Source organism: Macrosteles quadrilineatus, unplaced genomic scaffold, assembly GCF_028750875.1.
Source record: "Macrosteles quadrilineatus isolate MER2022 unplaced genomic scaffold, UCM_ALF_1.0 Scaffold_1__1_contigs__length_201487025, whole genome shotgun sequence".
Taxonomy (NCBI): Eukaryota; Metazoa; Arthropoda; class Insecta; order Hemiptera; family Cicadellidae; genus Macrosteles; species Macrosteles quadrilineatus.
In genome coordinates this window covers 79,929,588-79,957,107 of record NW_026542594.1, presented here as the reverse complement: position 1 = coordinate 79,957,107, position 27,520 = coordinate 79,929,588, and the positions used below count along the sequence as shown (strand labels likewise).

At 37.5% G+C, this 27,520-nt stretch overlaps 1 protein-coding gene across 2 annotated transcripts in view; it reads left to right on the top strand.

Annotated features, from left to right (window-relative positions):
* The first annotated feature begins 3,831 nt into the window (after positions 1 to 3,831).
* Positions 3,832 to 27,520, top strand: part of LOC128983657 (histone-lysine N-methyltransferase NSD2) — a 179,039-nt gene continuing 155,350 nt past the window's right edge. Inside the window, exons 1-4 of one of the 2 annotated variants that reach the window (XM_054403032.1) lie at positions 3,832 to 4,145; positions 22,278 to 22,878; positions 24,483 to 24,634; positions 27,061 to 27,170. In XM_054403032.1, the coding sequence (XP_054259007.1) occupies positions 22,377 to 22,878; positions 24,483 to 24,634; positions 27,061 to 27,170 (764 nt within the window). In that variant the 5' untranslated portion in view covers positions 3,832 to 4,145; positions 22,278 to 22,376. Of the gene's footprint in view, positions 4,222 to 22,277; positions 22,879 to 24,482; positions 24,635 to 27,060; positions 27,171 to 27,520 lie in introns of both variants that reach the window. The other variant, XM_054403033.1, reaches the window with a different exon arrangement.

The following is a 27,520-nucleotide window of genomic DNA, read 5'->3' as shown; positions in this document are numbered from 1 at the left end:
TCGACTATCCTCTCCATAGTGACCCTGTCCATGACGGAAGGTGGTGAACGGGTTCCAAGTTTCTTGGTTACAAGTTTGTAACCCAGGCCCCACGGGTTGGAATCAACATCGTCCCTTAATTTATCCCAGCAACTGCGTTTACTCCGATTGATGGCTCGACGAAGATACCTCCTAGCCACCCTATAAGCATCCGACTTACGCCGTCTGTCTAGGGGTTCTCTAGCCCTGGTAGCAAGTCTTCTGGCCCTCAATGCCGCTCGACGCAATTCCGCAATCTCGGCAGTCCACCAGTACACAGGACGCTTGTTGCACCGGTATCTCCTGCGAGGCATAGACTCATCGCAGGCCGAGACAATCAGTTTCATCGTGGATGCAACTAACGCCTCTGCGTGAGGCACGCCAGTTGCAGGATGAACCACCGGCGTTCTTCGTAGGATGGCTCCGTTGAATTTTGCCACGTCCAGTTTTTTAATGTTCCATCGAACGGGCACTTGACGAAACGCTGCCACTTGTCTCTGATGACCATCCAGGACGTCAAAAATTATGTACTGGTGGTCACTGGCCGTGTAATCCTCCAGGACTCTCCAGGCTCTGATCCTTGGCAAAAGAGACTCAGATGCAAGGGTAATGTCTGGGATCGTTCCCCGCATCCCAGGGCGCCGGAAAGTTGGCGTGTTGCCCTCGTTGACGACAACGAGTCCGGCTCTGGCAGCAAAGTCCAGAATGTACTTGCCCCGGGAATTTGTGAGGGTCATTCCCCATTCGACAGCCCTAGCATTAAAATCCCCACCCACGACGACGTGTCCTGTGGTATTGCGCACGCTCTCTTCTAGGCGGTCTATCTTCTCACGAAAGTCACGGATGGCCTCGTTGGGAGTAAGGTAGACACTGAAGTAAGTGACATCCCTGCACCGAACCCAAACGAAACCTCGGCCATTCGCGTGACCCCGCACTTGTACTTTAGCTGCATTACGAGCCCAGAATGCAGCAGTACCAAGACTATCAGGGAACCATAAAGATGGGTCCCTATCTCGATACTGGTACTGTTCGCTGATTAAGAGAGCGTCGACATCGTGTTCGAGGGCAAACTGACAAAGAAGTGCGTCAGCCGTCCTGGATCGCTCCAGATTGCACTGAAGGATTCTTATCTTCGTGGGAGAGATTTCGCTTGCTGTAGAGCAGTTTTAAATACACTACACTGCCCAGACCCAGCTATATGCTTTACATGTTTGTCAGCGAGCCCATTTTCTTTGCAAAGGAAACAGGACTCGACTTTGCAGTCCTTACGGATGTGACCAACCTCCCCGCACCGAAGGCAGTTCTTGCTTCGGTCGGGTCCCTTGCAGTTTCGGGAGGAATGGCCGAAACAGAGGCATTTAAAACACCTCTTCACTTCCACTCTCCGTCTGAGCCTGCAGTTGACCCAGCCGACTCTCAGATGCTGGAGTGCCAGCACCCTAGTGGCAAGCGCGTCTGCCATTTCGGCGATTGCCATCCGCTGCTGACTCCTATTGGGTTTTGTGAGCCAAACCCTTAGGATGGCCGTTTGCCCGGCAAGCTCGGGTACAGCTTTCTTCAGGGCCTCAACAACGTCACTCTCCGTCGACACACAATCAATGTCTCGAACCTCAATTGATGTCTTGGGCTCAAGAGCACGGACGGTGCCCTGGCCTTCAACAGCTGCCTTCAGTTCGGCAGTAAAAGCAGCCTTGTCTTTCGACTTACCCAGTTCAAGGAGAACGTCCCCTTCCCGGGTTTGTTTAATCGACCGTACAACCGTATCGGTCTGCTCCGGTTTAGCTTTGGCCTTTATTACGCCCAAGACCTCGGCAAAAGATCTCCCCCCTGAGGGTTTGACAAGGATTGCCTCCGTCCTGGGCTTTTTGGGCCGCGACCTTTTCGGAGCAGGGGCCGAGCCGGGCCCAGTTTGGGCCACGCCAGTTGGCTGTGCCTTCACTGCCTCATTTTTCATGGAGGCGACCTCCGCCCGCCTCAATTGCCTCTTCTCCTTTTTGGAAAGGCATTTTTCCCACACAGCCTCAGGTGTCTCCACCACTGACCCCTTTCGGGAACTTCCCTGAAGGGGGGTCGTGGGTTGCTGTGCCTGTCGGCGCCTCGCTGGAGCTGCAGCTACGTCCGAAAAGGATCTGGACACAGCAGACGAGAGGTCCGTCTGAGTCGCCTTGGCCTTAACCGTGGACTTTTTGGTCTGGACGCCTTCTTCTCTTTTTGGAGGACTCTCCGATGTGGAAGGCCTCTGACGTTTCTTAGAAGGCAGCGCTCTTTCATCGGGCAGGGACACTACCTTTTCGGCAATCTTTTCCATGGTCGCCTTGCTTACCAGACGGCAGGCAAAGACAAAGCCAAGGTCATCCTCTAGTTTGGCCATTCCATTTTTGACCACTTGATTTACGGCTCTCTGGGTCCGGAAGGTGTCCAGCATAGCCTTAATGGTCTTTTCCATGTCACGGAGCCGGGTTTCAGTGTTACTATCTGCGTCAAGATATTCCTGACGCAGAAGCACAATCTCAGAGCTTTCCGACCGCGACGTCGCTGTGAGGGTTTCCTTCGGCATCCCTACAGCATCTACATCACCAACATTTTCTGTCCCGTTCCCAGCTCCACTTCCCGAAGGAGATCCTAACGGGGGAATCGTAGAGCACTTGAAAGGTGCAGGTGGCGGAGATGTCCTCACGTTTTTCGGTGGTGGCGACCTCTTAAGTTTGGAGCTTCGGACAAAAGGGCTCTGCTCCACTTCAAACGAATTTACTTGCTCATTTGAGCTCCTCTTCAATGATGTGTTTGGGGTATTTTTATCAAAACTCATCGTGTTTTCTCCAGCGCATCGTGCGGCAAGGAGCGGCCCGGAATCAGTCAGGAACGGGTATACCCTCGGGGACAAAAACCCCTACCCCGGGGCCCGACCTCCGTTTGCCCAGCACCGGATACCTGACGTGCCGGGGGTCGCCCGTCGCAATGCAGAGCCCGACCTCTGCATCCATGCCGCACTCCCTGACCAAGGACCGAAGTGGCTGGTTTCTCACGACCCACTGAGAATACCCATCGGCAGTGCAGAGCACACATCAACCCCTGCAACACAACAGGGGCACTCCCAGGGACTCCCAGTGAGTTCGTCGGTCACCCTTTTAGTCGCCTCTTACGACAAGCCCGAGAAGGCTGCGGTCCTATTCTAACCCGGTACCGCACGGGGGCCAAAAAGGGCCTTAGCACGCCCAAAATTTTGGGGACTCATCGGATCTTCATTTCTCATATTATTAGTAACTCACAGGTGAAATTTCATGAATGTACAAATTTTGTTGTTTATAAAACCCTATTTTACCTGTACTATGGGAGAAAGTATGAGTCAGAATGCTGATACCGTTTATTTACATTTACGACAACAGCAATTTGCAACCAAAAGGTGAGTGAGCGTAGCGAACGAACTTCAACCTGGAAGCGAGTTAGTGTAGCGAACGAGCTAATCTGAAGGCAAGTGAGCGCAGCGAGCGAACGAGCTCCAACCTAAAGGTGAGTGAGCATAGCGAACGAACTTCAACCAAGACGTGATTGAGTTATGCGAACGAGCTCATCTTGAAAAGGAACGAGCATTTGACATAACCACATTAGGACAGGACCAACGTCTGCGCGCTAATGCTAAACCAATGCTGGAGGAGGTCGCTTTCTAAGCGGCCGAACTATAGTAACTTTATATAGTAAGTCGACGTTAACGCCACATGCCATGATTGTAGCAGCAGCAGAATAAAATGGACATTGTGTCTGTGTGTGTTTAGAGTTTGTATTTTGTAACTCCCAGCCGGCAATCTTTTTCTTTTTGTTAACCTATCTTATCAGTAGACAATGTAGACATTTTGCTTGGGCAATTCAATTACTTTTTAGAATTAAAAATCAACTATAATTGTTGGATTTTCAATTGAAAACAAAGTTCTAAATATTTTATGGTTTCAAACCGACGTATTTTTAATATTTTTGTAACATCTCAAAATTCGCGGTAAAGTTAATAGTAGACACAGTGAACTTTGGGCGCGGAGTAAGGCCTCAGCGGAATCGAACCTCTGCTGTATGTGTATTGTGTTAATATGTTAATCGTGTAGTCAAGTCAGTTGATCAAAGCAATTTAGTGATGTGTAAGTATTATTACAATAGGCCTATAAGAAATTGTTGATCAAATACATGCTATAATAGTAAGGATGTGTTTCCAATGTAAGTTAATTAATTGTTACTTATTTCTGTTCACATAATGGTCCTGTTTGTTGTATTTAATTAATTCTCACTATAGCAACCACTGTATTGGTTGTTGGTATTTTGTCTCTTATCTTAAACTTTCTTACTGCTTAATATTTATGTTAATGTGTTTACTACATGTCAAACTAGGCCTATGTGAATTATTTTAAACTCATAAGTTCCAATGACCATCTAATTGATTTATTTGAATGTGATTCTTAGAACATCGAGGAAAATGTGAAGATGTTTTATAGCTTAAGTTCTTCAGCTTTGCCCAAGACCTGACTAGTTTCCATGGCAATAGGCTTTGGCTAGCTTTTGCTTTTACTCAATAGGTCTAAGTTTGGGTAATAAACTGGGCCAAGATCTACATATTGTATGAAGTAGAATTTTATTATTGTTAAAAAGCAAACTTTTGTAGGCTATAAGTTAGGCCCAACTCTTATTTTATAGATTTTAAGGGCATCTAAGTTAAAATCATGCTGTATAAGTTAGGCCTAGGGTCTAGGAGGCATCGTTGTGCATTTAAAAATGTAAACTTATGTAAGTTAGGCCTAACTTAAATAACTTATACAATATACAATAGAGAAGCAACCAAACATAAGTTAATTTATCCCTGAACATTCATCCAATCAACAGGCTCAAACTCCCTTACAAATAATAGATGTATTTCTAAGGTCTAATTGAGACCAGCTTGAGTAATTTAACTTAAGCTAGATCAAATCAAATAAAAAATGCCTTTATTTAGCAAGCGTTCCTCAGTATATACTGCTTTACAGGATAACTCTTGTCAATTTACTAATACTAGATAAAACTAATAACAGAAAGTAAGCCTATAATCTATTTTTTATCAGAAAGTATAATCTAATCAGAAAGTATATAAGCTTATACAAGCAAAAAGTTCTATTTAAGTTACATTTCCATTTTAGTCTGTTTACAAAATTTGAGGTAGGTACTTCATTCACAGCTTTATACATTTTTTAAATTTTATTTCTGAAAGCTGGAACACCCAGCAGCTTAAGATCACAGGGGAGGTCGATATACAACTTGGGCCCAAAGTAAGAAAAGCCTCTCCCTGCCAATCTCCAGCCTCACTCTCGATCATCTCTATAGTGGAATAGAATACAGAATAGGACCGAAACCAGTTCGAGTCGGGTGGGGCGGGGCATGTGGCATCCAATCAGCTTTTAGAAAACTGTCCACTGTTGCCAAGTTGTGCCACGCACTCAGTCTCTGCCCGATAGCCGACCTGTGCGTTTCTAGTATACCCTCCTGTTTTGTCAAGAATTCGTCTATGAACTGTGTTTCGCCCAATGAATACGGACAACAGTACGCGACGTGGACGACCACGAGTACACGTGAAACGTTTGCGATATCGTAACGTCGGACGTGGTTTTTCTTTACGTAATGCAAATATCTTGATAGGCCTAGATGAAAATGTCTTTGTCCCTTAAACATTTTATTTAAGTTTCATACGTCAATATTTTCTTTTGTAAATATTTGTATGTAACAATTTCCAGTGCAATGTAATAAAAATAGTTATGTCATTTTGGCAATAAATTGGCAGTTATGTTATCTATTTCCCTTTTTACCTGGTATGTTTTTTGAGGATTTCTAGAGTACCTACATTAGAAGTTTTTTTTTTTTTTTTTATAGAAGACTGAATATATCGTATGACTATTTTAATGAATGCAACACATAACTTAATGTATGTAAACGTTAGTTCAATTTTCTTAAATTCAATATACTAACGGACTTTTTTGTCAAATCACAATATTACAGAAATGTCTTCGTCACTATTGATCTACCTGTTCTCCGTAAGTTTAAGTTCAGTCGAGTGGCAATAATAAGATTAACGGAGTGAGGGTCACAATAGGTGTTCAAAGAAAGGCAGCTTTGGGGTAATTCCTAAACATTGACCAACTTCGTTTCCTAAACACAACCAAACTATTGCTGTAAATGTTTAATGTGGAAGATTTTACCTTCTTCATTTCCATGTTAATTTGTTTTATGTATCAAACTATAAGCAGGGCAACAATTTACAAGATTTTTAGAACTGCTATAAAAGTTTTTGGACTGTATTCATTTGCTCTTATTGTTACGGTGATTTGTTTAAAAATTGGGGTTGACAAACGTTTGACTATAGGCAACATATTTCCAGAGACTTGGAAAGGTGACCCTATATAAAATTATTTTCATTTTATATTTATTAATTGTATGTTAATATATTTTTCAAAAACTAAATCTAGTAGCGGTTTAAGTCATTAATTGTGCAAATAATCTATCCATAATCATGTAAGGGATGAATGTATCTTCCATGTGATATAAACATGACAACACTAACCAATACCGCCAAAAAATTAATAATTTGTAGTGTTTAACTACCCTACAAGTGGGAAGACAGAGTCAGAGGGATGCCCGCGCCCGCTCCCCGGCTCTAGGTGAAAGTCAGCTCACCAGCCAAGAACGAAGTGGCAACGTCGCATCCCCTACCTCCTCAGAGGCCAGTCCTATTCTGTATTCTATTCCACTATAATAAAACGTCTAAGTTAGCCTAGGCCTACTTAAAGTTTTAGTAGAAATAGGTACTGTCCTTGGTTGAATGGTTGATCTAAGTCTGAGTTACCTTACCATAATTTAACGCATAAGTCAATAACTTAGGCTATAGGCCTATACATCAGTCCTCAGGGCCCTACATCGAGCAGCTCCCATAAGTTTAAACCCTAAATGGTAGCCTGTAAATCCAAGTGATATTGTGCAAAGTTTATCCAAGTTTAAGGGGAGTCGCTACTGAAACTAGTGATCACGATTACTAGAAAAATACTGGTATGGATCATAAACATAAACAAAATGACGTTGTTGGCCCGAATCCTATACTAATAGCATTGAACATATGTTTTGGCAGTTCCATTTAAGCAATGTTAGCCTAAATAATGTTTATTTTCGGGCCAAAAATGTCATTTGTTTATGTTTATGATCCATACCAGTATTTTTCTAGTAGGCCTATTCGTGCTAGTGATAACAAAAATAATCCTTTTAAAAATTATCATATATAGGCTACTTTTTAAAGTTCATTTTAGTCTTAGAAAAAGATTTACTATTGTTAAAATAAGAAAAAAAAAATTACATACTTTTTGGAGTTTTTAAAGTTTTTTTGGGGGAAAAATGGGTTTTTTTTTACCCTCCGAGTCTTATTTGTCGAAGCTTTGACACATAACACACTTTGTGTAGTGTTTTGTGTCGAAGCTTCGACTCACAAACACTGTTTATGGCGAAGGCTCTATGACTGACAAAATCGGATTGAACTGGATCGAGTTAGGTATCGTTTTATTTGGCACATTCTAAGCTTTCTCCCTAGGTCTGTCTCTAAGCGCTTTTTTTTCTCGAGACGATTATAATTGTAGCAGACAGATGACGTGCGTATTTGTAAACAGCTTGGTTAACCTCGCACTGATGACTGATGTGTTTTATTACGTTTATCATTGTTTTAGTGTTAAAAATCAAAAGTAGTGATATACGTGGTGCTTTATAAGAAGATTTAAGTGATTTTGAAGGGCTGGTTGATGATCCTGAAGAAGTAGGTTTTTTTTTAACAACTTATACAATTTCATTGAGCGCAAACTTTTTTTTTTTTAATTTTCCAAAATAATTTTTTTTTACCTAAAAAATTTTGTTGAAACAAATGTTCCTTATGTTTTATGTATAATATTGAAGCCCATGATTTTACAAACAAAATGGTATATAGAACGGTATAATTAACATTGTTTTTAAACTTCTCAGATCCGTTTTAATAAAACCTTGCAAATGCGCAAAAAATAGGCAGACATTAAGGCCTAAACTAGGGACGCTCGGAGGGTTAATCTCTTATAGGCTAACTATTTAACTACTGAACCAATTTTATTGCTTGATATCTCATTTTAAAGAGCAATGAAAGCACAAACTTTCTGTGCATACTCATGTTATTTTCTCAATTAGTTTATAAGTTATGGCTTCAAAAATAAGTTTTAGAAAAATTTATAGGCAATTATAGACATTTTTATAATTTTTTTCATGTACTTTTATTTATTCAATTACAATATCCATGCACATAAAGTTGATTTATAGTATAAACAATGTATGGTAAAAATTTCATTCAGGCTAGTTACTGTAAGTTATAAGAACTTAAAAAAAAAAATTTAAAGTCGCGGAAAACAGCGGTTGAAGTTACTAGGCCTAGTTGATGCCCCAAAAGAGGTGTGCAAGCTTCACTTCAAATATTTTTTTCACAGTGATAAAAATATATACAGTAGAGTCCCGCAAACTCGGCACTCGATAACCCGGCAGTCTGGATAACTCGGCCATCACCTGGCTCAGAAAATTTGTGATATTTTGAGTCCGAGTTAAACATGGACTCAAGCCAGCTCAAGTAAAATCATTCACAACTCGTACCAAGGATTTTTTTAACTATATCTGATGACTTAATACTGACTTGTAATATAAAAAAAAGAAGGTTAAAAAGCTTAAAAACTGTATTGTCCTTATATGTAGCCCTAGTTCCCGATAACCTGGCATTTCACAAACTCAGCACCCTTCCAGTCCACATTACGCCGAGTTTGCGGGACTCTACTGTATTAGGTATAGGCCTACCGAATGTTATGTTTTTATGAAACTTTACAATCCATAGAACAAGATAAAAAAATAATAAAAAAAATCATGTTTTTTACAAAATTGGCAATTTTTCAGTAGCGACTTCCCTTAAGTATTAAGTTAGGCCTTCTCAAAAAGTGCATAATAAGTTATTTATGATATGATATGTAAAGTTTTATATTGAAGCAGGTCTTCAGTTTGATATCTGTTCGTTTAAGCATGACTGTACTTAGTGCAAATGTAATTTTTATCTGAAGGTTTTCCCTCAGAGCTTAAATTATAACAGTTTAGGGGTTTACAAAGGGGTTGTCATGATTAGGCTATGTCAGCATTAAGTTATAGGCCTATAGACCACGAGCAAATTTTGGTCATACAATAGATTTTGGCGTGAATGGTTTGTCATTTTACTACCCTTTTATATGACCAATAAGTTACTCGTTACTGGTATAAGACCTTGATACTGTCGTGTGAGTGAACATGTCCTTTATCATGTGACCATATAGGTATTACGCTACACGCCCATATTTTTCCGCAAAAGGGCCATCAATAGATTTTAACGTGAGTGGTTTGTCATTTTACATCCTATTGCATGACCAAAATTTGTTCCTGGTACCTATATGACCTTGATACTGTCGTGTACGTTAACATGTCCTTTAACTTAACACGTGCTGATATAAAAAGGTATTACACTGCGCGGTCATATTTTTCCCCAGTTGGACCGTCAATACATTTTAACGTGAACTTGTGTGATCAAAATTCGATCCTGGTAACCTTTATGACTAACTTTGATACTGTCGTATGTATGAACATGTCTTTATCACGTGACCATAAACGCTTAGTACGAAACGTTACGTGCTTAGTATGAAATAAACAAAATTGCCAAATTTGATTGAAATATATAAATAATCAAGCAAACTACAACACAGTTAATTTATTCTCTATAAGAATAACATGGGAATTTTAAATTTAAAGGTTTTTTAATTCGCCTATCTCCGTAACCGTTAGGCATAGGCCTACAACAATGCTTCAATATAACTTACAAAATTATTTATTTTTTTAAGCTCTACAAAATGGTCAGGAAATAAATTGAGAAATGTTGTGTTTTCAGGGTCAAAAATGGGAAAAACAAATTTTTACCCCATAAAACCTCCCATTAACCCCCGTTCCCATGGTCCGATCATGCTGGTTCGCGAACTCGTTTGAATAAACGTAAGGTAAAAGTTTCTACCAAATTTCATCAAAATCGGATCATTTTTGCTCAAATTATCTTGCTTATTCCCTATATGGGAAATTCGCTAGATTTTCAATAGATTTTTAGAAGCGCACACACTATTTATTGGCGAGTTATTGGCAGGTTCACAAGTTCTGGTCCCTACTTTTAGTAAGGTCTATGAAGCAGTTAAAAAACACAAGTCGGCACTTTTTTTACTTTTCTAGTCTCTTTTTTCTTAGAATCAGTTTGGCTTTAGATCAGAAATATCCATGATTGATACAGTCTAAGAGCTTATCACATCTGTATTAGGGTAACCAACTTTGAACGTGGACAACCAAAATTACAGGCGCAATTCTTTGTGAATTAACTAGTTGACTGTGCATCATGGCTTTCTATTGAATTTAACGTAATAGGCCTTGAGGCCTTAGGAAATAATGTAGGCTATTACCGTATGTCTCATGGCAAGACATAGACTCGGGACCGATTTATTCTTTTGTTTTGAGGTCCCAAAAGGCCAAAAACACCATCTGTAGGTTACACGGTAGGTAGGACACGGCTAGTAAGTTACAGTAGCCTAAAAAAATCTTAATATTTAGTCCAGGAATCCGAAACCCCCCAGAGAGGGCTGCTATAGAACTAGGTCCTCTTCAGCCTTGGAAAATCATTAGTGGATGTGCCAGAAATCAAACCCGTCCCTCCCGCACCAAAGTCCGGACGCAAACAATTAGGCTAGCAACACACCTAAAAACAACACACAGAGAACGGTGTAGGGCTAATTTAATATTATAAATGTAAAAGTTTGTGTGTTTGTTTGGGGCTCAATCATGCATTTTAACTAAACTTACTTGTTGCATTGGACTGAAATTTGGCATGATGATAGCTCACATTCCTGAATAACATTTAAGCATATTCTTATCAAAAAAATAATTTTGGGTTCGAACCGCCTCTTTGGCTCTGAGTTTGCCATGTCTTAACCTTATGAGTTTCGTATTTTAAAGGAATCAATGAATCTTGGCAGCTGTTTCAACAAGACAAGTTAGTTCCACGAATACTAGAAAAGACCCGATATGGATCATAGGCTATACATAAACAAATAAGGTTTTTGGCCCGAAATTAAACCAAACCATATGTTAATTAATGCTATTAGTAGGCCTATAGGGGTTTTTGTTTACTTTGAAACTAATCACGACATAAATATTTTTGGTTACTTTTAAGAAACGAAAAATACCTCTATGTTCTACTGTTATATATATATTCTCCCTTTACTAACGTGCATGCTATGCTATATTATTTGAACCTTTTTTGCTTGGAGCAACAAAGCACTTGAGTACTTAATGAACAAATACCTGTACGAACGTACTTAATCTTTTTCCCAAATTGTTTTCTAAGAGTAAACTTTGAGGTTATTCCACTTCATACAAAATATTGATTAAACACTACAAAGGAATTGTCCTTTGTAGTGTTTAATCAATATTTTGTATGAAGTGGAATAACCTCAACGTTTACTCTTAGAAAACAATTTGGGAAAAAGATTAAGTACGTTCGTACAGGTATTCAGGTGATTCGTACAGGTGATTCGTACAGGTACAAATCAAATATAAATGTTACTAAATTTACAAAAAAGTGTGGAATAAATCTTTAACATATGTTTTGAAATCAAAACAAAAAGAAGATCTTCATTTAATCTGGAATTGTTTCATTAATCTTGAAAACAATTTATTTCAACTTTGACATGACTAAAAAGTCTTGATTATTATGGGTAACGTTATCCCTTTATATAGTTGGTTTTATATAGTATACATTACATTGCAGAATAATTGATTGGCAAATGAGTAATCCAAATGTAATATTGCTTAGTTTCTTAATGATAAATCACGATCAGCTGTATTGTAGTAAACAAAAATCAGCAGTAAATGGCTTCTAATGCTATTCTTATGGAGAACATTTTACGTTATATCTCGTTTTCTGGTAACTTTATGGGAATTTCACTATTTTTCTCGCCGTCACGGGGTCGAGACCTTTAATTTGAGCCCTCTCCCGTCATTCTACAACTTCCCAGTCGCCCACAATTTTGCCGCAAAGAATCGGCTTACGTAATTAATATATACATAGATACTTCTCGCTCAAAATATATGTATCAGGATGTATATTATCTTTTCTAACTGGGACATGCCAAGATCATTTAAAGCACTTCATCCGAAAAGTCGAACTATTGTGTACCCCAGACAGTTGTTTCACAGGTGGACCCTACAAATTCAGGCATCCGATGAAAGCCTGTAGTCTTCCAATTAGTTCTTCCTCGGGAAGATATCTACCTCTTACCACATTGCCAAGAGTTGTCCTTCTAGCGTCAGAGAGCTTATCACTCCTCTGACCTATCGCAGTGTGTTGCGAAGCCAAGGTCTACTTTAAAATAATAAGACACAGACAGACATCTTGACAACCAACGTGTATTTTGGTAGTGCTGCATGAGGGCGGAAATGACAGTGGTGCCAACACAATAGCATACAATATAATACAGCATAGAGTAGGCCTAAACCAGTAAACAGTAATACAAAACATAGGCTATATGTGACATCCCTCTTCTTTTGGGAAAAAACAATAACCAAGATTCCTGCGTAAATTCAAATAAAAATATTAACATCATCCTATGATTGAATAGGCTAGGCTAGATAAAAATAAATGTATATATATATTATAGGCCTATCTGTTGCTGTAATACAAAACATAAATTAACCTCAAATTTTTTTTTTAATTTTTTTTTTACAAGTCCAACCTAGTAGGCCTAACTATTTCACGCCCTAACCGGGTTCTGTAAGTCTTAGGTGTTACTGACCTATTTGGAGTTAGAGCGGTCTTATTTGGACTTTGAATAGGCCTGTCTGGACTTTGAGTTACAAACTCAGCTTTGGGCTTTGCACTTTACTCTTAAAATTAACACAATCAAAGCTTAATTCTGTGTTCTGATACAAGTCATTACCATGTAGGCCTACTTTAAATATAAACCTTCGATTGCGTACATACTCTCTACCATCAGATGTTCTCAACCTATAAGCCCTAGGCTGGTTACACAACTCAACTACTGTCGCTGCTGTCCATTCAGATCCAGCATACAACTGAAACCTAACGCTGTCTCCCACTTTACGTGGTGGTAAGGGTTTAGTCTTTTGGTCAAAATAAGATTTTTGACTAGCTTGCCTTTGTTTCAATACATTTGTAACATTACTTTTTGAAACAACTGTAGGTCTCAATAAACTAGGCTTAACAGGCAACAGTCCTCTTAACCTCCTACTCATAAGCAATTGTGCTGGAGATGGCAAATCTACTGCAGGTGTGTTTCTTAACTCTAAAAGAGCTAAAAACACATCAGTCTTACTCAGGGACGTATTTAAGTATCTGCCGCCTCTAGGCAACAAAGTTTGCCGCCGCCCCTCCCGCTCCCACTTTTCAACGCACTCCCCGACATCACTAATATCACCCCAATGGCCAATACATGCCCTGTCGGCTGGTTTTGTGGAAAAATAGTCGGTAATATTGCATGCTGCATCAACAAATTTAATAACTTTTCACCACATTATGATGTTTTTAGCTGTTACATGCGTTAATTGGTGGCTGAACGTTACGTTTTGCTGGCCATGCCAGCTGTCATCGTCATTTGGGGACCGAGCAGGTTCTTACATCCCTAGGGCCGCAAAATCAGCTGATCGCTTACTTTTTTAAACATGAATGCATATTAAATGCACAATCAGTATCCATAGCATTGCAATAGAATTGTTTTATTGTCACCGCTGCCTAGCAACTATTTATTTTAATTTTTGCTGATTCCTCAAATTATTTATTCACATAACCTTAAAGTTCTAGTTGTGTTGAGTATCAGTGTGCATCATTATTGTGGTGAATAGTGCTATTAAGATATAGTGTGGTGGAAAATGGCGTTCGTACCACGGACCGAAATGGTTTTGCAGCTCTCGATCGTTTTAGGTTGACTTCGTCTCGAACCTAAAAACTATCTTGAGCCGGTGAAACCTCATTTTCGGCTCTAGGTACGAAATATACTATTTCGACCCCTTTTAACGGACGTTTTTTGTGCCGTTTTTTGCAAAACATTCTAACTTGGATAGGCCTACACGGAATGCACCATTTTTTTTATCTAATCAGTATTTTTACAATCCCATTTTGCGGCTTTAAACGGGACACAAAATCGTCTGTATACAATGGTTCTTATAACGCTTTTCATTGAACACTATTAGTCAGATCCACTTGAGAGACGTGCTATTGGCTTTGATTTGAAATGAAAGAAATATGTTTTCTTAAACTATTTTTTTCTTACAAAAAACACATGAATTGCAAAGAAAAATTACGTACTTTTACTGAAAGAATAATATACAATTTTAAATTAGTTAAGTTTGGTACATTGGTAAGTATTTAGTTCACACTTTCCTTCTTGATTTTAACCTAGCAAAAGAATCTTTTAGCTATAGTGCTGCCACTGCGTAGTGGTGTATGAAGTAAACAGAAGGGAGTGTTTTCTACGTTTGTCACTAGACATAGCGGCCGGCACGGCGATCCGCTCCCACGGCGAGCGTGTCCGCCAGACCAATAGGGCAGCACGGACAACTCTACACAGCTGTGTAATAAACTATTGACGTTTGTTTGACTTGGATGCGTTCTGAAATAGTTGTATACTTAATCAAAATATTTGAAAAGGCTATTTTGCCGTTCCCAAAATTATTTGCTTGATTTTTTTTAGATTAAAACTTCGTTTTTTTTATTTTTTTACCCTCAAAATTTTGCTGCCCCTAAAATTTGCCGGCGCCTATTCGGAAATATGTCCCTGGTCTTACTGAGTTTAAATTTTTTCATGAGATTTTTAACAGTTTGTACATTTCTTTCAATGAAACCATTCCCTTGAGAATGTTTAGGACTTACTATTTATAATTTGAAACCCCACTCTCTTGCAAACATTTGGAACTGATTTGAAGTAAACTGAGTTCCTGAGTCACATCTTACAACATAGGCTATTCCATGTCTAGAAAATATAGATTTCATCGCTAAGATAACACACTCTGTACTTAGGCTAGTTAACGAGATAAGCTCTACATACTTAGAGTAGTAATCAGCTAACAAGAGGTAATTTTTTGAATCAAACGTAAAAATATCTACCCCTACCTTAATCCAGGGTTTGTCTGGTAAGCTTTCATTACACAAGGGTTCTTTCAAGTTACTGTTACGAAATCGTAAACACACGTTACAATTACTTATCATATTTGAAATGTCACTACTCATACCTGGCCAAAACATAACCTCTCTGGCACGATTTTTACACTTGTCGATACCTGAATGTGCATAATGAATCCTTTCCAACATTTCCTTTCTTAGACTATAAGGAACAATAAGCTTGTCACCTTTCAGTAATACCTCTTTACACACTGTGATTTCATCTTTTAACTTAAAATATTTCCAAACACTTGGGTCAACTTTAGACTTTACATTAGGCCAACCCTCATTAACATATTTTGGTAAAATACTCAATTCCCTATCATCTTTTGTTTCTTGTTGAAATTGCTTGAATTTACCTTCCGTCATGGGAAGTGTTTCAATAACCGAAAATATTTGTGATTCTATTTCCTGGTCTATGCTAGATTCAGTTTCGCTTAAATAGGCCCTGGACAAAGTGTCTGCAAAATACAAACTTTTACCTGGTTTATACACTAGAGTAAAATCAAATTTTTGCAACGTAATCAACATTCTTTGCAATCTAGCAGGACACTGATGCATAGGCTTCTTACAAATGACCTCCAGTGGCTTATGATCAGATTCTATAAGAACATCTTTTTTACCATAAATATACTCATAAAATTTTTCGCAACCAAATAGCGTACAACTCCTTTTCTATGTTAGCATACCTCTTTTGTGTGTCATTGTATGCTTTTGATGCATAAGCTACTGGTAAATCATTTTGCATGAGGATTGCAGCACACCCATTTTGACTTGAATCAACTGATATTTTTACTGGTTTGTTACTATCATAATATTGTAATATAGGCTTACTTATCAAACAATTTTTTAAGTCATTGAACGCTTTAACTTGAGCATCATCCCAATGCCACTGAACCTCCTTTCTTAACAATACTCTCAAAGGAGCAGTTTTCTCCAAAAGTTTAGGAATAAATTTTCCCACATAAGTCACTAGACCTAAAAAACGTTCAACATCTTTTTTGCATGAAGGCACTTGCATGTTTTTAATGGCTTCGATTTTTCGATCATCGACCAATACGCCATCAACCGACAGAACATGACCCATGTAAGTAACTTTATCAAGAGAAAATTTACATTTGCTTAAATTAAACCGGACATTTTTTTTCCTTCGCTCGCTCCAAGACTTGTTTTAAGCGACAGTCATGTTCCTCTACACTAGATCCCCATACCAATAGGTCATCTATATACGTACTAATCCCAGTTATACCTTCAAATACTTCTTTGAATTTTTTGTGAAAAACTTCAGGGGCAGATTTGATACCAAACGGCAAACGCAAAAATTTGAAACGCCCCCAAGGAGAGTTAAAAACACAAAGATCAGAGCTTGGTTCATCTAACTCTATTTGATAAAAGCCATTAAATACATCCAATATAGGCCTACTAAAACATTTAGCACCTTTTAACTGACCAGTTATATCCTCAATGGTTGGTAGAGGATAGTACTCCCTTTTTATGGCATTGTTTAAATCCCTTGGGTCCAGACACAATCTTAACTTACCATTAGGCTTGTTGACAACAATAAGTGAATTTACCCAATCTGTTGAGTAATCTACTTTTGCAATGATTTGTTCAGTTGTTAATCTATCTAACTCTGATTTTACCTTATCCTTTAATGCCAAAGGTATCCTTCTGGGAGGATGCACTACAGGTGTAACATTACTATCAAGTTTTATATGATATTTACCCTCAAGTTTACCGATACCATCACATCAAAGAGATCTTTGTACCGATTGAGCATAGTTTCTATTTCTACCCCTAATGGTTTATTCTGTATAGAACTAACTTGTTTGTCTTCACCTTGCTGTACGGGTCCTACGCGTTGTAATAGATTAAAATCTTTACATGATTGCAAACCTAGCAATGGGGGTGCAATTACATCAACTACGTGAAATTCTAGTACCTTAGAAATATCACCATATTGTCCTCTTAAAAAGCATTTACCAATTACAGGCAAATTCTCTCCAGAATATGTTGTGAGCTTTGAGTCAGAGTCCAGAATAGGCTTACGTTTGTTACATAGGTGTCTGAATGTCTTTAACGGTAGAACGTTAGCTTGTGCCCCTGTATCTAACTTAAAACTAACAAATCTGTCATTAATTTTAAGTTTAGCTCTCCATTCATTAGGCCTATTAGACCCATTAGGTTTAGGCATAGACTGACATTCATCTACTACACAAACTAAAAATAAATCATCGTCACACCTAGGCCCATGACCACTAACATTACACTCATTCTCTTAATCTAATGCTAGGTCATGAACAGGTTTATTATTTTTAAATTTACTTCCCTGATGTCCCATTTTCATTTTACTCCTACACTGTGTTGAAAAATGATTTAATTTCTTGCATGAATTACAACGCTCAGGAACATATTTCCGAAAAGGCGGACTAGGCGCCCACCTAGGACGGCAAATTTTAGGGGCGGCAAAATTTTGAGGGTAAAAAAAAAAGAAATTTTAATCTAAAAAAAAATTTAGCAAATAATTTTGGGAACGGCAAAATAGCCATTTCAAATATTTTGATTAAGTATACAACTATTTCAGAACACATCCAAGTCAAACAAACGTCAATAGTTTATTACACAGCTGTGTAGAGTTGTCCGTGCTGCCCTATTGGTCTGGCGGACACGCTCGCCGCGGGAGCGGGTCGCCGTGCCGGCCGCTATGTCTAGTGACAAACGTAGAAAACACTCCCTTCTGTTTACTTCATACACCACTACGCAGTGGCAGCACTATAGCTGAAAGATTCTTTTGCTAGGTTAAAATCAAGAAGGAAAGTGTGAACTAAATACTTACCAATGTACCAAACATAACTAATTTAAAATTGTATATTATTCTTTCAGTAAAAGTACGTAGTTTTTCTTTGCGATTCATGTGTTTTTTGTAAGAAAAAAATAGTTTAAGAAAACATATTTCTTAAAAAATTTTATGAGTATATTTATGGTAAAAAAGATGTTCTTATAGAATCTGATCATAAGCCACTGGAGGTCATTTGTAAGAAGCCTATGCATCAGTGTCCTGCTAGATTGCAAAGAATGTTGATTACGTTGCAAAAATTTGATTTTACTCTAGTGTATAAACCAGGTAAAAGTTTGTATTTTGCAGACACTTTTTCCAGGGCCTATTTAAGCGAAACTGAATCTAGCTTAGACCAGGAAATAGAATCACAAATATTTTCGGTTATTGAAACACTTCCCATGACGGAAGGTAAATTCAAGCAATTTCAACAAGAAACAAAAGATGATAGGGAATTGAGTATTTTACCAAAATATGTTAATGAGGGTTGGCCTAATGTAAAGTCTAAAGTTGACCCAAGTGTTTGGAAATATTTTAAGTTAAAAGATGAAATCACAGTGTGTAAAGAGGTATTACTGAAAGGTGACAAGCTTATTGTTCCTTATAGTTTAAGAAAGGAAATGTTGGAAAGGATTCATTATGCACATTCAGGTATCGACAAGTGTAAAAATCGTGCCAGAGAGGTTATGTTTTGGCCAGGTATGAGTAGTGACATTTCAAATATGATAAGTAATTGTAACGTGTGTTTACGATTTCGTAACAGTAACTTGAAAGAACCCTTGTGTAATGAAAGCTTAGCAGACAAACCCTGGATTAAGGTAGGGGTAGATATTTTTACGTTTGATTCAAAAAATTACCTCTTGTTAGCTGATTACTACTCTAAATATGTAGAGCTTATCTCGTTAACTAGCCTAAGTACAGAGTGTGTTATCTTAGCGATGAAATCTATATTTTCTAGACATGGAATAGCCTATGTTGTAAGATGTGACTCAGGAACTCAGTTTACTTCAAATCAGTTCCAAATGTTTGCAAGAGAGTGGGGTTTCAAATTAGAAATAGTAAGTCCTAAACATTCTCAAGGGAATGGTTTCATTGAAAGAAATGTACAAACTGTTAAAAATCTCATGAAAAAATTTAAACTCAGTAAGACCAGGGACATATTTCCGAATAGGCGCCGGCAAATTTTAGGGGCGGCAAAATTTTGAGGGTAAAAAAATAAAAAAAACGAAGTTTTAATCTAAAAAAAAATCAAGCAAATAATTTTGGGAACGGCAAAATAGCCTTTTCAAATATTTTGATTAAGTATACAACTATTTCAGAACGCATCCAAGTCAAACAAACGTAAATAGTTTATTACACAGCTGTGTAGAGTTGTCCGTGCTGCCCTATTGGTCTGGCGGACACGCTCGCCGCGGGAGCGGATCGCCGTGCCGGCCGCTATGTCTAGTGACAAACGTAGAAAACACTCCCTTCTGTTTACTTCATACACCACTACGCAGTGGCAGCACTATAGCTGAAAGATTCTTTTGCTAGGTTAAAATCAAGAAGGAAAGTGTGAACTAAATACTTACCAATGTACCAAACTTAACTAATTTAAAATTGTATATTATTCTTTCAGTAAAAGTACGTAATTTTTCTTTGCGATTCATGTGATTTTGTAAGAAAAAAATAGTTTAAGAAAACATATTTCTTTCATTTCAAATCAAAGACAATAGCACGTCTCTCAAGTGGATCTGACTAATAGTGTTCAATGAAAAGCGTTATAAGAACCATTGTATACAGACGATTTTGTGTCCCGTTTAAAGCCGCAAAATGGGATTGTAAAAATACTGATTAGATTAAAAAATGGTGCATTCTGTGTAGGCCTATCCAAGTCAGAATGTTTTGCAAAAAACGGCACAAAAAACGTCCGTTAAAAGGGGTCGAAAAAGTATATTTCGTACCTAGGGCCGAAAATGAGGTTTCACCGGCTCGAGATAGTTTTTAGGTTCGAGACGAAGTCAACCTAAAACGATCGAGAGCTGCAAAACCATTTCGGTCCGTGGTACGAACGCCATTTTCCACCACACTATACCTTAATAGCACTATTCACTACAATAATGATGCACACTGGTACTCAACACAACTAGAACTTTAAGGTTATGTGAATAAATAATTTGAGGAATCAGCAAAAATTAAAATAAATAGTTGCTAGGCAGCGGTGACAGTAAAACAATTCTATTGCAATGCTATGGATACTGATTGTGCATTTAATATGCATTCATGTTTAAAAAAGTAAGCGATCAGCTGATTTTGCGGCCCTAGGGATGTAAGAACCTGCTCGGTCCCCAAATGACGATGACAGCTGGCATGGCCAGCAAAACGTAACTTTCAGCCACCAATAGCATATAAAACATGAGTTTTAACATGAGTGGTGTTTTACATGAGTTTAGTGCTTTTAAGGTAGCTTTACTATCAGTGTAGATGTTAATTGTTTTACCTAACCCGCCATGTTAAACTTCCCTATCCCAAGCGTGATGTATACAACTTCCTTACTTCTCGAGTGATGTAAAGTTGAAAAAACTCACTCGGTGATGTAATGAAACCCATTTAAATAACATTGAGTGCTTAACTTAAAAAATATACCTCTATGGAGCCAACGACGTTCAACACTAGAAATCAGCTGTGCGCTTGAATGTTATTGTTATGCTTTTAAGTATTTTTCTAACCTAGCTTTTGTTTGTAAAAGAACGTTACTGTTAGACGATGAGTGAAATGGATAATAAAAAATATCGTACGTAACCCCATGTATATTGTCGGGTCAGGTAAAATCTTGTACGTTACACGTTACGCAAGAGCGTGTTTACATCTCTTAGGTGAATTATGCAACTCGCTTCCACTCGTTGCACAACATTCACCTGCGTGATGTAAAAACACTCTTACTACACTTGTAATGTAAATAGCTATTGTCTCTGATCTCTATATTAAGATTTTCTTGAGCACAAACCAAGACAACCTCCGCTTCAAAAACTGTCGGGTACACTTCTATGGGAAGGCTAACACCAATGCCTTCTCTTTTCTGCTCCAGTGCCTCCTTGTTTGATCTTAGAACCATCGGTATAGCATTCTAAATCACCTACAGGCCTACTGGGATGGGCCCCTTTCTGCCAAGCCATTCCTCCCTATCTGGTAATAGTACTTTAAAAGGCTTTCCAAAGGAGTATTTTTTGGACATTTGGTCTGAAGGCAGGTCCAACTCATCGCTATGTACAGTACCACCTGAACTATTTTTGAGTGCCCTTTATTGTCCCCTGTGGGTTTCCATAAGTTTTCACATCTTAGGCGTAGTGCTGTTTTTCTTGCTACCACCTTGAAAAAAGCAGGAATTCTTGATTCTGATTAGGCCGAGAAAGACCACTGCATCAGACCTCTTTTTATACAAGAAAAGATCTTAACCATTGTAAACCTCTAAATCTTTCTATGCATGCCTCACTCAAAAAAAAAAAATTAAAAAGTTACCGTAGGCCTAAACTTTCAATGAAAATGTCCATAGTTATAACACAGGAAACTAATTCAATTTCTAGACCCCATTCTAGGCTGAGCTATTTAATGAAATAGATTTAATTGAAAATCAAATCAGCCAATGGAAATTCGCTTAGTCGCTCAGTTAGGAGGGGGTATTTTAAGGTTGTAATCCATTCTTACATGGAAATATTATTTTACCTAACCCGCCATAAAAACTCACTCGGTGAGGTAATGAAACCCATTTAAATAACATTGAGTGCTTAACTTAAAAAAATATACCTCTATGGAGCAAACGACGTTCAACGCTAGAAATCAGCTGTGCGCTTGAATTTTATTGTTATGTTTTGAAGAATTTTTCTAACCTAGCTTTTGTTTGTAAATGAACGTTAAGTTACTGTTAGAAGATGAGTGAAATGGATAGTGAAAAATATTGTTTGTAACCTCCTGTATATTGTCGGATCAGGTAAAATCTTGTACGTTACACGTTACGCAAGAACGTATTTACATCACTTAGGTAAATTATGCAACTCGCTTCCGCTCGTTGCACAACATTCACCTACGTGATGTAAAAACGCTCTTACTACACTTGTAAGGTAAATAGCTATTAAACACTATTCCTAAATCTATTTTTCTTTTCAGAGCCATCAAGATGATAGTCCTGAAAATCTTTGGCGATCCCATATCACTTATTAAGTAAACCCTATCCAGTTTTCACCTCAAAGATTAAGTTTTAAAATTATGTTTGACCGACTCCCACAACAAGAAATTGGCTCCCCTCAAGCCAGGATGCCTACTATAGTTGAACATTCAACTCTGAACTCTGACTATTCCCCTACTATAAGTAGATACGGTCGGTCTCATAAGCCAAAAATACAGGATGATTATGTTTCAACTGACAAAAAAGTCAGCGCTTATCTAAAAGTCAGTCCCGGGAATCAGATTAAATACTATTCGATAAAAGAGCCAAAAAAGAAACCTTCTCCAAAAAAGGTTTCACCTGAAGGCAGTGTGAAAAGGGGAAGACCGCCAAAGCTGAAGACCCCGACAAAAGATGAAACACCAGATGGTATTGAAAATGCAGAAAGAACGATCAAAACAGAACCTCAAGATCCAAACATTCCAGTAGATGGATGTGAATGGATGGTTGGAGACTTAGCTTGGGGAAGAGTTGGGGGTCATCCATTCTGGCCCTGTGTCATCGCTATGGATCCAGTCCATAAGATTTTTACTAAAATTGTTTGTAAGTATTATTTTAAGAAATTGTTTTTGAAAGCTAGAATTTTGGTGAGATAGGCGATAGGCCTAATTAATTGTTTTTGAGTCTTGTAATTACATGTAAATATTTTGATAGTAATGTGTAAGATTGAAAGCAACTTTCTTCAATACCATGTTCCATTAAAAAGAATTGAAGAGAACATAATTTTTCCCATCTTTTCAAAACCAGAACATGCATTTTAATAACCCACTAACAGTCAAAAATAATTTATTAACTTTCGCTCATCGTTAAAGGTTAGTCTCACTAAGATTCTGAAACAAAATATAAAACAGCCCCACTTCCTCATGTTTCTGATTCAATGGATAAACAATGTCACCCTTTTATTTTTCCATTTCTGTAATGTATTAATTAATGCAGCAATGATTTGTTCCCAACGCATTGTTAACTACCCTGAAAAAGAACTCTGTGGGGATGTGATATTTATCTGTTTGGTGCAGTGTAGAAGCAGCATACCCATGATAAAAACCTGGTTATTTTTTCCCAGATGAGCGGAATTTGTTTTGTGTGCCAAGGATCATAAAGGCTCATTAAAATAGTAATTCTTATCTGAAAAGAATCATACATCTTTAAATTTTAAATGTTGACACTAAAATATATTGTGAGGCTGAGATATTAATCTTTATTTTTGATCAGCCAATTATATTTTTTACTTAAGCCAGTGACATATTAAAAAAAAAAAAAATTTACCTACTGTGTTGAGATAAGTGATGTTTTAATTTTTCCATTTGGATGCCAGACACTTACTGTGTGTAGCCTATACAGTAAGTTGGCGCATGGGCCTTTCAGCTACCCGGGTTGGTCCTTATCTCCCCTTGGCGTTCGAAGCCGTTTCCTCGATGAGTCAGCAACTAGCACCTCCAATACAATTTATCATTTTGTTATTTCTTATAAAACCTTCATTTAAATATAATATTCGTAAAATACTAAATAAACTAAAAAGATTGATATGAAACACGATGTATTTTTATTAAAGTGGGATATTATAGAACCTGCGGCCATTTGTTAATTTTTAATTGAAACTCATTGTGTTTTATATCATCAATCTTCTTAGTTTTTTTTTGTAATTTACGAATATTATATTTAAATATGGAGTTATTACAAAAAAAAAAAAAATGCAATTGAATTGGAGGTGTTAGTTGGCAACTAATAAAAGAAACGTCTGCGAGCACCGAGGGGAGATAAAGACCAACCCGGGTTGCTATTATATTCCCGTGTGCCAACTTACTGTATACACACTGTTGGATAGGTACTAATAAGAAGATATGCCTTGAAACAATTAAAGTCTTAATTTGAGTTACTGTTAGTTAACTGCTGTAACTGTGTAATCTTAACTGCTTATGGGAAGCCTTATTCACAATGTATATTACCTTATTGCATATTTTTTTTAAATTTACAACATGTCACAAAGTTTTGTATATTTAGCTTGTATACATACAAAGCAAAAGGGGTTTTTGTGAGTTTCATTATAAAATGTGTTAAAATTGAAAACTCATAGGCTACTTACTGTCTTGCCTTCGCACTAGAAAAACAAGTGTAGTAGGCTATTAATCTATATTTAAATAATCCAGTGAGAGGGCGCAACAGCACTGTTGGACAGCGCTGGTTGCACGTCCAGTTCTTTGGAGACAACGGACGTCGCAGCTGGCTCAACTCTTCCGCAGTCATGGCCTTCAACGGTAGAGATGCATTTGTACAGCTTGGTGAAACTGTACTGGCTGGGGTGAGTACAAGTGAACACTTTCCAACCAGGTCAAGAAGAGTAATTTTATGCGGATATCCAAGGAGATTATCTGTAGCCTAAGTTTAAGATAGCTTAGCCTCTAAAAGATTTTGTCTATATATATATATATATATATATATATATAATCAAATGTATGTTTGTTTGTAAATTTATACATTACCATAAATGGCATAAATCATTGGCCATCCGAACGTGATGAAACTTTGGGAGTTGTTATATACACCATCGGGAAGGTTTGTGTGAAAACAATTTTGGAAAACTCCTCAGGGCTTTACCCCAGTGGTCTTTAAAGTTCCTATATTACCCTTAGAGAATAGATTTGTTTAAATTTGAACAGATAAATACTTTTAAATTTACACTATCAGTTTAGACAACAGCTGGTTAATTAAACTATACAATTAATTATGTAGTAGGTTAGTTTAGTTTTAGATTGTGCCATTAATTTGAGAAATAAGTAAGACTGGGTGAAACCCGTTGGTTTTGATGATAACTGTTGAGGTTTTAAGCAAGATAATTGAACTGTCTATCAATGATAAACAACTCCATTTTTGGAACAATTTTTGTTGTTCGTGATGCAGCAGTGAGCTTTATGGCCATCCGATCTTAATAATCAATAACTCTTATGAAAGCTGGCATTTCACTGAAGTTTATTGGACAAATTATATGTAGTTAATGTAGTTAGAACTGGTGAAATACATCTTTAAATTGAAGTACAGTAGAACCCTTGTTAACCAAACCTTGGTTAACCGAAACCCGGGTTAACCGAAACGGTAAAAAAAATACAGGGCTAAAATATAAGTAATATGCACGAATACTAGAAAAATACCGGTATAGATCATAAACATAAACCAATGAAGTTTTTGGCCCAAATCCTACAGGGCTACTAATAGCATTAACATATGGTTTAGACAGGTCGGTTTTAAACAATCTTAAATAATGTTTACTTTCGGGCCAAAAACGTCATTTGTACGTTGTCATTTAAACGTTGTTTATGATCTATACCGAGTCTTTTCTAGTATACATGATAATATGTAATGTAAAATGCTTTGGTATTTTGTAGTTGTTTAGTTTAAACTGTATTTAAATATACAATTATTGCATAAGAAAAAAAAAGCCATTTGAATTGTTTTTTTTCCGAGTTATGTATTACAGTTAAAAATATTTGTATACTCTACAGTATATATATTCTTGTAGGGAAACTTTTTAGTTTTAGTATGGTATGATTTTAATTATTGTCAGTAGTCTTATTTGAGCTCTAAATTAATAAAATCTACTTGCCGATATATAGGTGGCCATTTTCGCAATGCCAACGGGTGCCGATATATCGGCAGTTGGCGCTCAAAGGGTTAAAACCCAAAGTAATTTAAGATTTCAAAAATGAAAACCACTTTGCAAAACTATAAATCAGGGCCATTTTTTTGATACTAATCATCAAAATCGGTCTAAAAATGAGGGAGGAGTTCTGTTCACAAAAAATAGCTTAGCGTATTATCTATATACTAGGCGTACGCTCATTCTTCCTGTATTGGGACGAAACGAAGATAGTGAATAAGGGGAATAAGGCTGAGCTGGTAAGGTGAACAGAATACACAGTAGTACTCTAGTTGTTGGAGCCCAGAGCAATTACTGGATCTAGCAGGCATGTATGTTCAAACAGTGTTTTGCAGAGCAGGAGATCATTTTGAGAATGCCAGAGATCTTGGCGCAGATGTGGTGAATGTCTGGCCCAAACTCATATGAGGAGTCAATAAAAGTTAAAGAAATAATCAATATCCAGAGAATTTTGTTTTATGATTAACATTTTCAACTTATTCTTGGTGGGATTCACCATCATCTTTGGTCAAGTCTTAGCTGAGTCATCATTAAGAGCCTTCAGCAAGGACTCAAAAGTCATGGAAGGAAGCAACTTTCCACAAAAAGTTTTATATTGTCAGCGAACTAAAGAAAAGGGATCTTGATAACTCTTTTGATGCCATTAAAGAATATGTAGAACCGAAAATATCTGAAATTTTGTTGGTTGTTTTCATAATATGCAAATATGCAAAAAATCCATATTCACCCAAGGCCACACTATAAAAACAGGCCGTAATGCTCGTTAAGCATGACGTCACGATAGAAGACGGCAATGACGTAATGTTTGATATTTTTGTGACAGAGGGTATTTATTTTCCAAGGAAATATTAAAACAAGCAGCTGATCACAAACGGCAAACATTACGTCATTGCCGTCTTCTATCGTGACGTCATGCTTAACGAGCATTATGGCATGTTTTTTTAGTGTGGCCTTGGTTCACCCCATAAAACCACATGAAATCCAGTAACTTGACTGAGCCAATTGAATAACCTTTGTAGATTTATGTCACTTCTTAATATGTTTTACTGTGTAACAAAAAAACTGCTTAATAGATGAGGAAGAAAGATCCAAAACAAACATCAGCTTTTGTCATCAAGCCAGCTGTTATACAAGTATGGGAAAAAGCTGTTCAGGAGGCTGAGGATTTGGCAAGTGCAACAAGGTATGTGTTTAGTACATAATTTTACTGTATTTTTTTTTACTTTCTCCTCCAATACATAGTTTATGGAGAAAGTAGGTATTGTTTTTCAAGTTTGATTTTAGTGTGGAAAAATCCGTTTTGGGTCCCCCTGAATCTAATAAAACTGTTTTCGAAGTCATGTCTGGTGTATGAGTTCGGATGTGTAAAGAGCTACAGACCACACCTGTGGTCCGATTTTGAGGAAATTTGCTATGTGAGTACTAATTCATGGTGTCTCCAGACTTATAGTTCAAAAGTTATTGCAATTGTTTGTGATTTCCCCATGGAAACCCATATAATAACACAAAATAGGACTTTTTTAATGCGGCTTG